The 16,852-nt window shown below is 41.3% G+C and overlaps 2 protein-coding genes across 3 annotated transcripts in view; both read right to left on the reverse strand.

The window, feature by feature from the left end:
• Nucleotides 1-541: 541 nt before the first annotated feature.
• slc51a (solute carrier family 51 member A) lies at nt 542-14,412 on the reverse strand. Its single transcript, XM_031849880.1, has 8 exons — nt 9,655-14,412; nt 5,446-5,597; nt 5,290-5,363; nt 4,815-4,973; nt 2,755-2,866; nt 1,839-1,985; nt 1,516-1,621; nt 542-1,358 (listed from the first exon to the last, which is right to left on the reverse strand). The coding sequence occupies exons 1-8, from the start codon at nt 9,728-9,730 to the stop codon at nt 1,210-1,212; spliced, it is 975 nt and encodes a 324-aa protein (XP_031705740.1). The 5' UTR covers nt 9,731-14,412; the 3' UTR covers nt 542-1,209.
• Nucleotides 14,413-14,511: 99 nt separating this feature from the next.
• The window catches only part of zdhhc20b (zDHHC palmitoyltransferase 20b), a 6,346-nt gene continuing 4,005 nt past the window's right edge, over nt 14,512-16,852 (reverse strand). For both annotated transcript variants that reach the window (XM_031849875.1, XM_031849874.1), the window contains 4 exons: nt 16,540-16,632; nt 16,294-16,415; nt 16,161-16,214; nt 14,512-16,067 (listed from right to left, as the gene is read on the reverse strand). In XM_031849875.1, the coding sequence (XP_031705735.1) occupies nt 16,171-16,214; nt 16,294-16,415; nt 16,540-16,632 (259 nt within the window). In that variant the 3' untranslated portion in view covers nt 14,512-16,067; nt 16,161-16,170. The remainder of the gene's footprint in view (nt 16,068-16,160; nt 16,215-16,293; nt 16,416-16,539; nt 16,633-16,852) is intronic.

A 16,852-nucleotide genomic window follows, 5' to 3' on the forward strand; every position in this document is an offset into this window, starting at 1 on the left:
CATCAATACATAATACACTTGCTTTGTTTTTTGCCTCTATGCAGAGCATAACATGTCTTAACCTAACTAACTTATTAACATTTACAACTGCAGACTTCAGGGATTATTATAAAAACCCTTTATTAATGACTTGCTTTTTTTTGCCAATGGCTTATTGCGAGAAACCTTTGATTAACTCGGAAAGGTCCGGTTTCTCTCAAACGACTGACTGGTCTACAATCTGCCGACGAGACTTTCTGTACAGCTGGAAAACATTTTATTCTGAAGGACCAATATTAAGACATCCGGACTATTTGAAACGTCTTGACGTGTTGGACAGCACGTACATTCGAAAGTCTAGACTCAACCGCACATTCGCCAGGCTCGTTGATGCACGTCGGGGATTGGCTTAAAACTGGGAAGTGAGAAACAGCTGCAACCCAATTGGACGGGGGCGTTTCAATCAAAATCGTTATTACCTTGGTTATATGCACCCACTATACACACTATACATTAATATGTGGTGTACGTATGCCCTGCTAAATGTCTCAAAGGACTGTGGGAAGACTAACAGGTAGCTGACATGACAAAGTGCCAATACGAAGGGGCAGGTGATGATTAATACCGCCATCTAGCGGCACATGGTTGAAGACATTTAGCATGAAGGGTCAGCTGGACGTGATAACTGAAGGACTTGACAGTCATGCCGGTGCATTTTATTTCATATCCTTTGAGTTCACAGAAAAGTAATTTGGTACTGCAATTGGTAATTAATATCTGGAGATGAGAATGCTGAAAAAGGCTGAAGATGTCAAATTTGTCTACCAGCAGACATAGAATTCAACATAGATGGAAAATATAATTTCTAGTAATAAATTAACAATAACACTGTTTAGTTTGAACTGAGCAAATTCTTTACAGAATAATAACTGAAATAACTGAACACTAACCTAATGTATGCATCTATATCTATATAGGCTCTTTTTAGGCAAAATGGAATTTTACATGACAAAGTGGGAACAATGATAACTGCTTGATAAGGTGTGTGACTGGTGTGACTGTTCAATCAAACAGTTTGAACCTCTGTTACACCCACAAGACACATTTAGGTAAATCTCATAATTTCATTTATTCACATCGACTTAAAAAATATTTAATCAAATATATGCAGGAAATAGAAATTACACACACATACGCACGCGCACACACATACACACACACACACACTTCTCATGCGGACGCCGTCATTGTAACCATCTTGGAGTTTATGTCGATTTCCGGTTCCTCTTCGGGTAAAGGCTCATACTGTCGGCGGTACAGCAGGCGTGTCACCAGCGTGATGATGAACATCTCCAGGATCAAAAGCTGCTGACTCAACACTGCGGAGACAGAGAGGTGAAGAGAGAATAGGCAAACGAAGGTCAGCTGCGAGTCAAAGGAAAGTTCAAGGAGTCATTCCTGGATGGATTGACTAACTGTTGATGGAACACATAAACCACAAGGATGAATGGATTGTATGGATGGATGTTGACTCACTGTATCCTCTGGGTACGGAGGCGAAGGGCGGAGCACAGGCGATGATTCCATTCAGAGCCAAGATGTTGATGATAGCCGTTTGCAGCTGACTCAGGATCAGCACAAGCTACAAAAAACACACATGTCCACTGTTTAACCTGACAAACGGAATGCTGGAAAATCTGACGGCCCTATAACTTGACACGTTATTAGAAATGTTTACTTACAGCCAGCAATATATATGAGCGGCGCTAGTTATTGTCCAAGATGAGGTGTGTAAACAGCTCGTTGTGTGCACAGTAGTGTGCAGCACATGTGTGTTTAAAGCGTCTCTTGTGCCTTACCTGGTACATGGCGTACTTGGGGATGATCTTGAGTGTTCGCAGGGCAGTCCTCAGGTGCATGAACGTGATCGCGACAGGCCACAGGGCTGTGATTGTCAAGATGCCCACAAATGGGTTGATCCATATAGCAGCTCCTTTAATGGTCAACTGAAACATGGTCACACACACACACACACACACACACACACACACACACGAGAGTCAGGAAGTTAGCAAAGTCAACAAAGAATCTTTTGTGGCAAAATATTGAATACTTCATAATAGGTGAACAAAACACACCCTTAAGTAATGCATAGAGTCATAATGATTCATCCAGAATGTATCAGCAATTTCTGATGCGCACTACTAAGAAATGATCAGTCACTACGTGACGTGATTAGTAAACACTTATTGGGTCATCAGTTAGTTCTTGCGTTAATTCATATGCCAGAAATGTTACATAGAAAAGGGCCTTTTAGGTCCACGCATTTATAGTCGCATATAAATATGAGGCCTGCTGTCAGAAGCAAACATCTGTATGTTGCTGCCTGACCTAACACACACACACACACACACACACACACACACACACACACACACACACACACACACACACACACACACACACACATACATACATACATACACACACACACAGTATATAGATATATATATCATGTCTATTTACAAGCTAGTAAGTGTGGCACAAAGAGAATGTTAATCAAGCGCCTTCATGCTAAAGTGTTAGAGAGACAAAACGACAGTGACTCATAGACTGATAATGATGTTTAAATCTCAACATCTTTGCTTTTGCCCACATAATACGATAGGTATTGACGAGCAAACCTCAGCAAACACTGGGAATCTTGGCTATATGACTAATAGCAAATAGCATGGAAAATAAATAGTACAGTTTTTTTCCACGTGAGTAACTCACATCAGCCAGGTTAAATGTTCCGTTGGTCCAGAGGACAATGGAAAGGATGGTGAAGACAATCTTCAGGATGGCAAACTGAAAGGAGCCAAGTTTGAGCAGGAAGAGAGAGCGCCTGGAGATTGGAAAAGAGGAAACTCTTTGAGAATAGCCGCTGCTAACAGTAAATAATTTTAATCTCTAAACGCATTTTAAAAACTCTTAAAAGGTCATTGTGGAATTCTCCATTGAACCCATCCTGGATAATTAGCACAGGAATTTCTGAACAATTCAGAGAGGCCTTGGGCACACCTTTCGACATGCCCATGTTTGAATGTGCAACAACAACATGAATAGTCCCTCTGTGATGCATTTGATGAGAAACTGGGCATTGCTCTAAAGAAAAATGTCTGAGCATGTCTTGGCTTGATGATCATTATCATCATCATCATCGTTGTGCACAGCAGAATGGGCTTACCTAAAAGGGCCCTCTGTGTAGTTGCAAAGAGTGAACGCATCTTAAGCTGTGCGTAGCCATAGAAATAAGCACATCTGTTTGACATCTGATATTTTGGTGAGAATTGCACAAAGCCTAAACAGACTGTACCTGCTACGGTCACAACAAATACCATATGAAAATAAAAGGTCATGACCGCTGACTTCATGCTAACTTGATGAATTAACTGTGACACACAGTGTAAATGTAGCCTGTGTTTACTCAGTAACAATGGGGCATGCTGGGATTGCTGTGTACAGAGACACACTGGGCCTTTAAAGAGTTGAATGGTCAGGAGTGTGTTCAACCTGCACCGGCACACATCTAATACTGTATGTACAGAGGATTGCTGAGTTTATGCAATCTTCAAACAGGTGAAAAACAACGGCAGAGTTCATTAGTCTGTCCCCTCAAGCAACACATGGTTGTTACCATTTTAGGAGCTGCATAGGATCTGTGCTTCATTAGCACTGCAGGATGCTTTAATCATCACCTCAATATCGAGATTACTCATATTAAAATGAAATTCTGGTTTATGAGATTTGTGCCAACTTTGCACTTTGTTGTTCTGGGCACTTCCTAGGGTTCTCCAAATTCCCTTTAAAAGGATAACCGTATTTCTTAGAACCTAATGTATAGGTTGCAATCAACTGGAATTTTTAAAGCAACAGTGCTTCAAATAGGAAGAACATGGGACCACAGCACTCTCAGAAAGAGGCATTTTCTCTTTCTGCTTCACTGCAGCTTTTAGAAAAATTCAAACAGAAATAGTTTGACGTTTTAAGAAGTACACTTCTTTTACCATTTCTTGCACACAGCTCAGTGAGAAGGTTGACACAACTGTCATGTCTGTAGAAAATATGTAGCTGCTTGTTAGATTAGCATAGCATAAAGACTGGAAGCAGGGGCACACAGCTAGCCCTTACCCGTGTCCAAAGGTAACAAAATCCAACTGCCAGCATCTCTAACCTGGTTACATCTCGCTAGTTTAATCTATACAAAAACCCGGGGGTGGAAACAGTTCACCTTTGGACAGAGCCAGTCTCGCTGTGTCCCCTTGTTTCGCTCTTTGTGCTGAGCTAAGCTAATCGGCTGCTGGCTGTAGTCTTATGGACACGTGAGAGTGGTGTCGTCTTATGCGACTCCCAGCAATAAAGCAAATAAGCGCATTTCCCGCTCTACACTTGCTAAGAACAGCTGAGGTGCAAGAAATCATTTAATCATCTTCTTTTATGCTGCTTGATTTTCATTCAAATCAAAACAGAAAACACGAACGGAAATTAGATCTGTTTTGTTGAGTAGCAAAGAAGATACACCCGTTTGATGATTACACTACTGAATGCACAATTGGTACCAAGCCTCCTAAGGCCTCTTCTGCTGAGGACAGTGGGAGGAGATTTACTAAATCCACATGTGCTACTTTGGGAGCTGACCAACAAACTAAAAGACAGGGTTCAGAAGTGTTTCTCGGAAGCTGTTCACACTCTGGGAGTTGGTAGAAACTAGCAGTGTTTATTTCAGCACTGAAAAGGCAGAAATGTTGTATTGATTTTTTGATAACCACAGACTGTGTATTGCTGCAGTTTACCTTGTGATGGCCACGTGCGGCAGGCAGAGGCAGCAGCAGCAGCACGGCCCCGTGCTGATCTTAAGGCGATGTCTCGCTCCTCGCTTCAGGAAGGCCTCATCACCACCCACCTCCTCCAACATCAGGATCAGGAATTTGAACACCACAATGGCAAAGTAGCTACAGAGAGATAAGAGTGATTGGTAAAAGTAAATTAAGGAATGAGGCACTTGGAATGAAAGACGCAGGAACAATGAGAGAAATATGAAGAACGGACATTTGGAGAGGCAGGATCATATGGTGAAGTAGGAAAAAAGTAAAAAGCCGTAAAATCCACACACATTGCACAGCAGTCGGACTGTTTTCTATAAAACTCTCAGTAGGTTCAAGTTTCCCCATCTGATTTTTTACTGCAGGGCTCCGTGGGTAAAAAAACAAAACACACAGCACTCTGAGAGATGGTGAATCTAAGAGAAGCAGAGAAAGAGGGACCTACCAAGCAGAGGTCATATCAGTAAACATGGTGGCTCTGGGGATCCACATCCCCAGACACGACATGGTGCCAATCACCTGAAAGAGAGAAAAACGCCATGTGAAGATTCAGTATATTCGACCAACACAAGCCAAAGGTTTTTCACAGTGTTATTCTTACCGGTGCCGTCCCATTCACCCAGATGATGACACTCTTCTTATTGGTGGGCACTTTCTTAAAGATGTAGACACACTCCTCTAGGAAGACCAGCATGGACACTGCGGCCATGAAGGTGAGCACAGAGTACAGAATGATGCCAAAGATGTCCAAATCTTGAAGGAGAGACGGGGAAATTACAACCAATTAGCCGTCTTCAACTTAGAGCTGGGATTTTTGGACCCGCGGGTCTTTCTCCAGAAATTGAAAATTGGTATGATCTCTATGAAGATAACAGGTATTTATGCTGGCCTTGCTTATTACTGCCAGAAAACAACAAGGGTATAGCATTTCCCAACAAGACTAAGAGTCAACAGCCATGCTAGCGGCTCTAAAGGGCACAGCACTGCTTTGAACTAAATGCTAACATCACCATACTAGCCCACAATGACAATGCTAACATGCTAATGATGAGCAGGTATGACGTTTACCATGTCCGCCATCTTGGTTTAGCGTGTTAGCAACATTTTCTAATTAGCACTAAACACAAAAAGGACAGCTCAGGGGGATGAATGTCGTTAGCGTCACATTGGAGACATGCATGCTAAAGGTGACGTTATAGAAGTTAAGAGTAAAAAAACAGCCGTTTACGATCTTCAAAATAGTTTTGACTGATAACCGGCAGCTAAGCAAATACTTACTGCGACTTTAACAAACAATGTTTGGCATATTTTGAAGGTTAACCAAATACCTGGGTTCAGGTTCTTTTGACTCCATAATTATGTTTCTTTGAGGTACAGGAAAAAGGTCGACAACAATTCTAAGTAGATCATGAATCAATGTGAAAGTGAAAACAGCAACACATGGAAATCAAATGCAGACCGTTGCCGTATGGCAAAATAAAACAAGCCGGAGGATGGATGGATAGATATTGTAACTTAAGCAATTGTTGGGCCGTGGAGAGTTTTCATTGTGCCAAATGATATGCAAGCTCGATGAGCTTTGCGTCATCAAAACACAAGTTTATTTCATTTTCAGTCTGGAAAACAAACGGAACTGACAGAGATGGAAAAAGCGACTGGTTGCGCCACAAGACACAACACTTGTCGTTCGATTATGAAAGTAGCAATAAAGGATTAAAGCCTGTGGGTGGTATTATGCACGGTGCAAACAAAGTAACATGCTGTCATTTCCAGGAATAACTTTTCAGAAAGGATACAGACCGTCAAAGCAGCAGCTATGTTGAAAATGAAACAAAGATCGAGAGGAAAGGTTTCGTTAATTGTTTCAGTATGTTGTAGATAATTGTTAGTACTCTGGCTAGCTGCGTCATTTACTCTGTGGCATCCAAAGTCATTAGGAAGTAATCACACACACACACACACACACACACAAACAAACATTCCCCATTTGATGACTGATTTGTTTCCGTGCAAGTGGCCACTATGCTCTCTTGTTGACACAGCCTTTCCTTATGCTATTTTTTTAGTATGTATTTTAGTACAAGTGAGTAATGTTAAACCTTCATGTCGTCTTAATCATAAAAAAAAAATTGTTTGTTCAGAGAACACATTTTAAAAAAGGTTTTAAAAAGGACATATTGCGGACAAGCCACATTGTAAAGCTGGGAAACAAAATATTAAGCTGCAACTTTATAAAAATGCCTCTAAATGTTATTAAGGAGGAATCACCAATATCAAAAAGCATTTTTAAGACCAGACCAAGAAAGTGGATCACATCCCTCCAGTTCTGAGGTCTTTGCACTGGCTTCCTGTCCAACAAAGAATTGACTTTAAAATCCTGCTGTTGGTTTACAAAGCACTGAATGGTTTAGGGCCAAACTACATCTCTGATCTGCTGCTACCTTATGAACCATCCCGACCCCTCAGGTTGTCTGGGACCGGTCTACTTTCTGTTCCCAGAGTCAGAACTAAACATGGAGAAGCAGCGTTGAGTTTTTCTGCTCCACATATCTGGAACAAAGTCCCAGAAAGCTGCAGGTCTGCTGAGACCCTCAGCTCCTTTAAATCAAGATTGAAGACTTTTCTGTTTGCTGCTGCCTTTAAGTGAACCAGATTCATGGATATTAATCAATTTTACTTTCAGCATTTTACTACTGTATTCTATTTCTTACACTGCTTTTTAGTGTTTTAATGACTGTTTTTAATGTTTCAATGAATGTTCTTAATTGATTTTACATCTCCTTTTCTTTTGCCTTATGTTTTGATGCTTTTAATGGTTTTATGTGAAGCACTTTGAATTGCCTTGTTGTTGAAATGTGCTATAGAAATAAACTTGCCTTGTTATCATACAAACATGTTTTATCATTTATTCAGTGATTTACTACTTGAGGATTTAAGTCATAAAAATATGATTAAGCTCTATTTAACCCTAACATACTGTTCATATTTAATGCCTTCACATGGTCCGGGTCAATTTTGACCCAGACCAAGAATTCCCTCATAGTAAGTGTCTTTGCCAAATTTTAAACTACATATCTATTTAGAATGTCTAAATAGCCCATGTCTCATTAATAAATGTATAATTAATCCTTAATAAATGTTTCAGACAGCAGGGAGAGTGCATTTTTTAAGTTTTACAACATTCATTTTTGGAGAAAAACCATCTACTATTACACATTATCATGTCCTGTTTTACATAAGACATAAAAACATAAAAGCCATAATGATTTAAATATATTGTATTGAATTTGAAAAAAATGGCATAAACATTCTGGAACTGTTGAAATTTATAATATAACCATCAGTGCAACCATTAAACGCTGTCCTCACTGCAAGAAATCATAATTATCAATATTAATTCAACGTTTACCTCTTACAACACAAAACATTACATAATAAAATGCTTATTATAATAAACTAGTCTCTGCAGAGGGGCTGTAATCAGAGCTTTCTTCCACATTGTCTTCCTGCTCTGACACATCCTCCAAATCACCAACTTCCTCATGTTGGAAGAACAGATCGAGGGCCTGTTGCACACTAAATGTTGCTGCCGTGATGTCAGTCACTGAAATGGCAGCTCAGGTACCTTTATAATGTCATGACCAAATTGATTCAAATATGTTACTTTGTGGCACCCTCTGACCTCTGGAAGACTTCTGTTCCCTTCGTGCACCATGATCACTCCTGTGCTATTTTACTATTTCACTGTTTGGAGATTCCCCCATGCCCTTTCAAAGACCAGCAGGTGTCTGTCTCTGCGGGAACCAAATGTCGTGGGAACACAGACAGTTCTCGCGACAGTGTCGAGGTCCCCCTTGAACTCTGTCACCACTGTCCCATAAAAAGTACACACAGACATGTCCTTTACAGTTTCACAGTGTCAAGATTCCCTAAAATCACCATTTTCCTTGATTTGACCCACACTGGTAGGTCTAAAATCCATCTCAATAGATACGGGTCAAATTTGACCCGAAACAGCCTCAGTGTACAAACATTTGTAGCACCTGTACAAAAGTATGACATTTTAAAATATTTTCCTTTTTGTGTATTTTGGGTCACTTTAGGAAAAGTCATCAAATTCCAGGCTAAAAGAATGACGTTTAGGTTATTTCTAATGCTGTCAAATGTCAAAACGGATCAAATTTGACGCCAACAGTATGTAAGGGTTAATGTTGCTGCAGATGTCATGCTTCAAAAGCTCCAAGGAGCGTTATGAGCAGTGAAAAGCCAAGTGAAACGCATAATCCATCACGAGTCAAACCTAATTAGGAATTTACAATTACACCTCCGACCTGGTGAAATGGGTCAATTTGATAATTTGATATTTGATTGGATTTGAATCTTGCCAGTATGTTGTTCCTGCACATGTTTTTAAAACTGAGGATCCAGCAGAGCTCTTAAGAAGAACCCAGCAAAAATCTTAGATTTGTTTTGACTTAACTCACTGGGAATGCTGAGTGGTTTGATGCGATCCGCCTGCTTCTTAAATTGTGGAGGAATCTCCGTCTACTTTCTCTTAAACCCAAGAGAGAAGCAGGAGGACCACTAGACGCTGTAAAGTTCCCAAAGTGGGGTTCGGGGACGTCTCCCACCTAGACTCACTTAATCCCTGTTGAGAAATACTGCTCTAGTGGGCAACTACAGGAAAAAATAAATAAAAATCACACCCATCTAAAGATGGATTCCTGCGGATGAGATCTGGCCCGGTGCATAAAGTACAACCTCACTCCACGAAGAACCATCAGGTGGAAATGAACCCCGGTCTACTCACTGAGGATGATGTCGATGGCGAGTGGCGGCTGCAGCGGGCAGGTCGGGTCAGTGGTTCGGTTGGATCCGCTCTCCATTGTGGCTGCCGTCGGTGGATGTTTTTCACAAACGCAACGTCCAACTTTCCTCTGACATCCACTGATGCTCGTTGCGCAAACGCGTGGGCCCGTGTTCACCCTCCTCTCCAAAGAACCAAAGAGCGTCCTCAAACTTTCCGAAGAGGGATATCTGCCTCCCGGGCACCTATAACACTTGCTGCTGGACCCGCCTCTTCCCCGCTGTCATAGAGCAGAGAGTCGTTTGCCAAATCACCAATTTACGCAAAAAAACGTGTATTGTGAGCAATCATGCCATTTTTTTTTATAGCAAAGTGAATGAATATGATTTGCCAAATGCCTTACTTTCCTTAACTGTGATTTAAGCGGTGTTTTCAACATTTTAATTCAGCAAAAAATAAAAAATTGCCAGATGCAACAGCTTTGTTCAAGAAATTAGAAGACTTTTGATCAATCTGTCATATTTTAAATTGAATTGAGTCACACAAACGTTATTTTTGTTTTGCCATGTTCAACTTGTTGCAATTAGGTTAATTACTTTGGTGTGTGTTGTGTGGCCTGTGGTGTAGCTGAGAAAACATGTGGCCTTTTAGGGAATAACTTCTTTGACATGAGCTCAGTCAAGTCCACATTCACATACAGAAAGTCTTCCTCACTGAGGAAGCACACAGTAAATGTGTGGGTAACTGGGTGTACTCTGAGAGGCTCAGCTGCATGTGTAGCGTTGCTCTCAGGGAGTTCTGTGTCATGTGACACATGGCTTTCTCTTCTCAGATGGGGATTCCTGGTTAACTATTTCCACATGGTTCCTGGAAAAGGGAAACACACAGCAACACTGATGATAGGGGAAGTGTGTGTGTGTGTGTGTGTGTGTGTGTGTGTGTGAGAGAGATAATGTGGGGGTGTTTCTTAGGAATAGAGCCTGTGGACAGTCACTCACATCACATGCCCCCTCTTTACCAGAGCAACACATGCTGGGGTATCTTCATGTGAGGCCTTTGCTGCAAATCTTTTTGCACCCTCGGCTCCATTTGAATAATTAACACTGAAAGGCCTGTTTAGAGGTCCGGTGGCTGAATTAAAGCTAGTATTATACTGGTACTGATACTATTGATGCCTGAAGTGCATTTCATCAGATATTTTCTGCATTTTAGTTATTGTCTCTCATGAGAACTTGCTCTAACTTTCTTCTCTTACTCCTGAAGATCACCTCTGCTGCTTGCTGCCCGTCTCGACCACGGGACAGCCAGGCGGGAGAGAGATTGTATCTCAATGTGACCTTTCTTGTAAAATAAAGGATGTATTAGAAAATAAAAAATAAAATCCCCTCTGCCCTCATTTATCTCATTTTTTTAATTGTTGAGCACATCTGTTCATCACGTCTGTTCAGGCAAACTTGGCTTCCAGAGGCTAAAATAACACAACAGCATGTTTTTGCTCTGCTCTGAGATGTGATTTTTTTTATCCTAAGCTGCATGTGCGGACACATTTGAGGAATGATTAGAAGACTGAGGAGCACAAAATCAGGGATACATTTTATACTACATGACACAGTATTGCACATAGGATGTATGACACACATTACAGGACGTTTCAAATCATTTTAACAAGTCTGAGCAAACTTTTAATTCCTGTAGGTCCTGGCTACGTCAAGGCACACCTTAGCTTACGCTTCTATTCCAGGAGCTCCAGACTCAGCAGAAAGGGTTTGTCCCAACTGGCCCCGAGTTTAATTATTACAAAAGGTTTAAGAATCAACAGAGCAAGCTTCAGCCACAGCAGCTTCATGAAGAAGTTGTATCCGTATTCTGCTTCGACTTATTTTTAGATCTGAACAAGTCTCTTGTTAAAAACAGATAGACTTGGAAGATGACGTCTTGGGACAAATCCTTGGATGAGGATTAATGGAACAACTCAGCAACAGTGCACATTTATCGAGATGCAGCCTCAAAGTCCAGACCAACTCCACTGTCATCTGATCGCATCATCCATTGAAGTTTTGATGCTCTGGTCTCCTGCCAAGGGACACGGCTGGCTGTGTTTGTGTGAACACTGATTTGGAGCTAAATCAACCTTTAATGGTGGACTTTCTTTTTAATGGATAAACCATTCAAAAGGTCTTCAGTGAAACCACAGTTGCTTTGGCCTTGCGGAGGTCAGGCTTGTTTTCACAAGTCACTGTTTACTTTCCCTCCAAAACTGACACCGAGGTCATTACCTTGGGAGCGTATAGCTCACGTGTGCATGGACACGCACTTCATACATGCGCGCAAAACAGGTCAAATGTAAAAGATTGAAAAAATAAAGTAATTGATATGTATTTTTTACAATTAACATTGTGTGTGGTTCTTGTTCAGACTGTTTTTTTAAATTTCCGGCCCACGACTTGGCATGCACATTACATGTCGCAAGTCATGCTGTTAATATCTGCAGAAGTAATGTGATATTGAGGATCTGTTCGGTCCCCATAGGTCTAAATAATCATTTACAAACAGCCATGGGAGGCGCCTTTGTAGAGGAAATTAAAACGAAGCATTAGGGACTTGAGAGAAAGAGCAGCGCAGTCGACAGCAGGGGTCAAGGGCCTGGGTGTTAGACAGATAGCACAGGGGAACGCTCTTCTTCAATTTGCCCGTTTTAGTTTTGTGTCTGAGCTTTACAAAGAGCACTTATTTAAAACGGCAGCGTTTATTTATCCAAATCCCTGTTGTTCTGACAGCACAAGGCTGCTGTAGTCAGCATTTTTTATATTTGACATTTTTTTTACATTAAAGATTTAAGCCACATTGACAAACTCATCACATCTCAATTTCTACTTTCTTTCATAAATATCCAATTATTTTAAAGATGGAAGTCCAATCATTTTCACATCGTGTCAATGCTACATTTGCTGCAACTAGCAGAACACCCCCTGAAAGTTGCATTGTGGGTATTGTGGTTTTTTAATGTTTTTCAATTGAAAGCTTTTATTTAAGTCTATTTTTAAAAATTGCCCCCAATGAGCTTGACAATGTTAAAGGAGCACAAGTATATATCTTGAATTAAAAAGCTGATGAGAGCAGATTTAGGCGGGAGGTTTAAAAAAAAACATTTATTGTTATTTTCACGTTAATTGTGTAGAGGCATTTACTTCATTCACAAAATAGGAACAGTAAAATTAATCAGACAAGAAAAATATATATGTAGTCTTTTTCTTACATTATCAATATATATACATACACACACACACACACACACACACACACACACAGTAAAATAAGAGTAACAAAAAAAAACAAAAGTGTAGCTATAAGCAGGTTATGATAGGCTATATCTGCATTTTGAATACAGATGTAAAATGGTTATTTATTTAAAAAATAATAATAATAATTCAGATCCTTCCTCTGTTTCACAGCAGATTTTATGGCTTCGTTTATAAAGTTGAGACAAACCAGAGTAAAGCTAATTTAAAACATGACGCATCTAGCAGTAAATTAAAAAAAACCCAAAGTTGGTCTTCACACCATAATCCCCGTTATCATGGCAAAACACATCTTTACACAATTTAGGCGCCATGCTTTTGAGCATTAGTCAGACGTTATCTATGTACACTGACATGTAAAAATCTCATGGCTGCACAGAAGCATTTCTTCCAAGACGACGATATTACAAAAGAACACTCAATTAAGCACTACAAAACACACACACACACACACACACACACACACACACACACACACACACACACACAAGTCTGAAGGCCAAACAGCCCAGAGAGAGAATACAGGCATTTTGTAAAACAAGACGACAGGTCCAATGTTTCAAAATCAGTGGCCATAAGTGAGGCCAGGCTCCCTACAGATGATGCAAAACAAACATCTCTTATTTTTAAAACCTTTCCCTTAACTATATATTAAGTGTGAGGCTTAGAAAAGATCTACACATGATTGGCACATAACCTTGGCTTGAATCATAAACTCTGACAGTAATTGAATCTGCTTAATTGAGATTGAACCGCAGTGTTATTCTGATACTTGGTCCCCATGAGCATGATCCATACATTAACACATGTCCTCCAATCACTGCTTTGCAAAGACTAATTAGTAATACACTTGGGATGGAAAGGTCAAACATGATTGGAAGGATAAAACGTTAACGTAAAGTACAAAGAGCGGGCTGTTTTTTAACGCATCATCATTCGGAAAACAAATGCCCCCACTGCCCCTGTCTGTGGTACATTCAGCACAACTGTGACAATGATTACCAGAAAACAAGAACACTGTACCACGCCACTAACTCACTCTACACGATAGAAACGGCTGTAAACTTGTACACCACCAGTCGGGTGGGATGGAGTTAGTAGGAGGCTCTTCCAGCAACACTCAGGGACGTGATCAGACAGACACGGGTAATGACAGACATCAGGAATGTGCTGGGCATCCCTCCAATGTGAAATCGGAAAGTTGCATATAACAACAAAAAGTCCATGGTAAAGCGTGTAACTAAATCCTGAACAGTTATTTGGTTACACCGACATTGTCCATTCTCCCACAGGTATCGACATGTGCAGTCATGAAGTCTAACCAAATATTCCCCCTTTACAGATGTTGCTAGACCCACGGAGTCACTGACACATCCCAGATGTTCCAACACCGACAGTTCACTGCTGAGGCTCATTTAACAGTTCGAGGTCACAACGCTGAGGCGACTCCCGAGTGCATGCAGAGTAGACGAGGTGACAAGAAGCTGTAGTCCGCGCCTCTCTTTCACATCACATCAGATGGGTTCAATTCACTTCCATTTCAAGAAACCTGGATGAGTTATGCATTTTAATCAAATTTTTTTAATTCTGAAGAAAGCTGCACCTGCAAATTAGACTGAAAGTGAATTGAGCCCTGAGCCACATGTTGAGGAAGTTCCATCTGAAGGAGGGCAGATAACGGGGGCTGTGCCACCTGCTGGCCAGCACTTGGTATTGCAAGGACATCATGACCCGCTACAGGCACACCTTGTATAAAATATTGCGCCACCACGACTTGAGAATTTGGTTGCGATAACATTGACCGGTGAGTTTGAGATAAAGCTAGGATGTTGTAAACACTTCAGGTTCAGAGGTCAGAGCTCCTGACGGGTCAGCCCTTATTTGGCAATGAGTGTTGGTGTCTTAGTAAAGGCTGAAACAGTGAGCTGTAGAAAAACACAGGCTGTAGACATTACGGGATAAGAGTCACTGATCGGCATATTGACATACTGACTCATGACTGGAAAAGAACAAAGGAAGTGACGGATGCTGCATATTGCACTGTTTGTAATGCATCTTCCAGGTCATTCGTAAGCAGCATGTTTCAACACAAGTTGGCCACAAGAAAACTTTTTAAGCCGATTATTTTAGTTCTTAAAAACAAGGACTGCCACTTCAACTGTTACACACATTCTCAGAAACAATACGCCATAAATCACATGATCGTCCAACATCCGTTACACCTGGGATGCTTTTTGGACATGATTATTAAAAAAAAAAAAAAAAAAAAGCAGCACGTTGTTTGATGGATATTGATAATCTACTAAGTGCAAATGCACCACCTTGTGCTCTGATATCCAAAACGCCATCCAAAACCCAGCTACAGTCCTCCCTGTTGTGCACTGGTTCAGTCCACTGAACCATGCAGCAGAGTGCTCTGTAAGATAGTCCAGGTTTTGGTGGGAAACATCCATCTGAAAAAGTTGCAGACCACAGATGTGCTCCAACATTATGAATAAATTTTTTTTTTTTTAAAAAAAGACAAAAAACTGTCACACAGGTAAACTGATCCATCTCTTCGGGATGTACTGAAAAAAAAAAGTGCGAGAAAAGTGCGAGAGAAGACAAACACACTGCTCCAGCTCGTCGCCCACTCTTCACTGCAGCTCTGTGCCGATAAAATGAGTCCTGGTGCAGCCAGGAGGCGTCAAAAAGTTTCTCAGTAAAACAATAAAAAGTAGCTTCTTGAATTTGCTCATCATCAGTAAATGCTCCACTTGCGAGAAAAATAAAACCAAACAACACAAGGAAATATGTGTGCAGTTGAATGTATGAGTATTAGCATGTGTTTGTGTGCGTGTGTGTGTGTGTGAGAGAGAGAGAGAGAGAGAGGGAACAAGCTTGCATTGCATCATGTCCAATGAGGGTAGATGTGAGATCTGCGTACGACACTGCATGCAATAATGCCAATGCCATAGATGCATTACTGTGCTGGGCGAAATAAAAAAAAGATGCATTTCCATAGTTACTCTGAATGGGTCGGTGGGGATGGGGTTGCACTGGGAGACCGTTGCCATGGTGACAAACTAAACCGTTGCGTCGCTTAAGGCATCATATTAGACGACTGAGGAGTTTCTCCTGCAGGCAGGGAAGAAACAAACACGATTAGATACACGTGTGTTGATTGCACCCGAAATGTGCTTAGCGTGCAGACAGACTGACTGAACTCACGTCTACCCGGTTAGGACTCGCTCTCCATGGAGATTGTGATGGTTTCACTTTCAGCTGTGGAGCCAAACAGAAAAACGTGTTAAGGCGGCAGATACCAGACAGCGAGTTTGTTAATTCTGCCGATCGAGCTCACCTGGTTTGAGGGTGTTATTAGCCTGATGCTCTCCGATGTTGTTGGCATGCTGGTCGTTGCTCAGGAGGCGGTTCTGGGACTCGCTGACGGGGCTCACGGGGCTCACGGGGACATCGTCAGCACTGGAAACATTCCCAACAAAAGCTAAATTAACTGTGCATCCACAACTCCTCCATAAAACATAAATCTTCTTTTAGGGCCTCGCGTCAAATAATACAAATCTTTTATTATACCGAGATTGATCACCTTTTACTGGGCTCCGGCTGCAGGGTCACTGTGGCCTGCTCTACATCTGCTGTGTTGACCAGCCTCGTTGGGAACGTCAGACCATCTCCCTGACTTTGGTAAACAAGGAGGACAGGAGAAAGTCAAGATTAGGTGCAGCCAGGCTGCAGGGAAACAAACTGCAGTTGGGTTAGATTTCCTCTGGACCTACAACAAAGGTAACCTGGTATCTAAAAATCCAAATCTTTCTTGAGCATTAAAACATGTGTCAGCTTAAGCGCTACAGGATCTCTCTCTCTCTCTCTCTCTCTCTCTCTCTCTCTCTCTCCCTCCC

This window comes from Anarrhichthys ocellatus, unplaced genomic scaffold, assembly GCF_004355925.1.
Source record: "Anarrhichthys ocellatus isolate YVR2014 unplaced genomic scaffold, GSC_Weel_1.0 scaffold10, whole genome shotgun sequence".
Lineage (NCBI taxonomy): Eukaryota > Metazoa > Chordata > Actinopteri > Perciformes > Anarhichadidae > Anarrhichthys > Anarrhichthys ocellatus.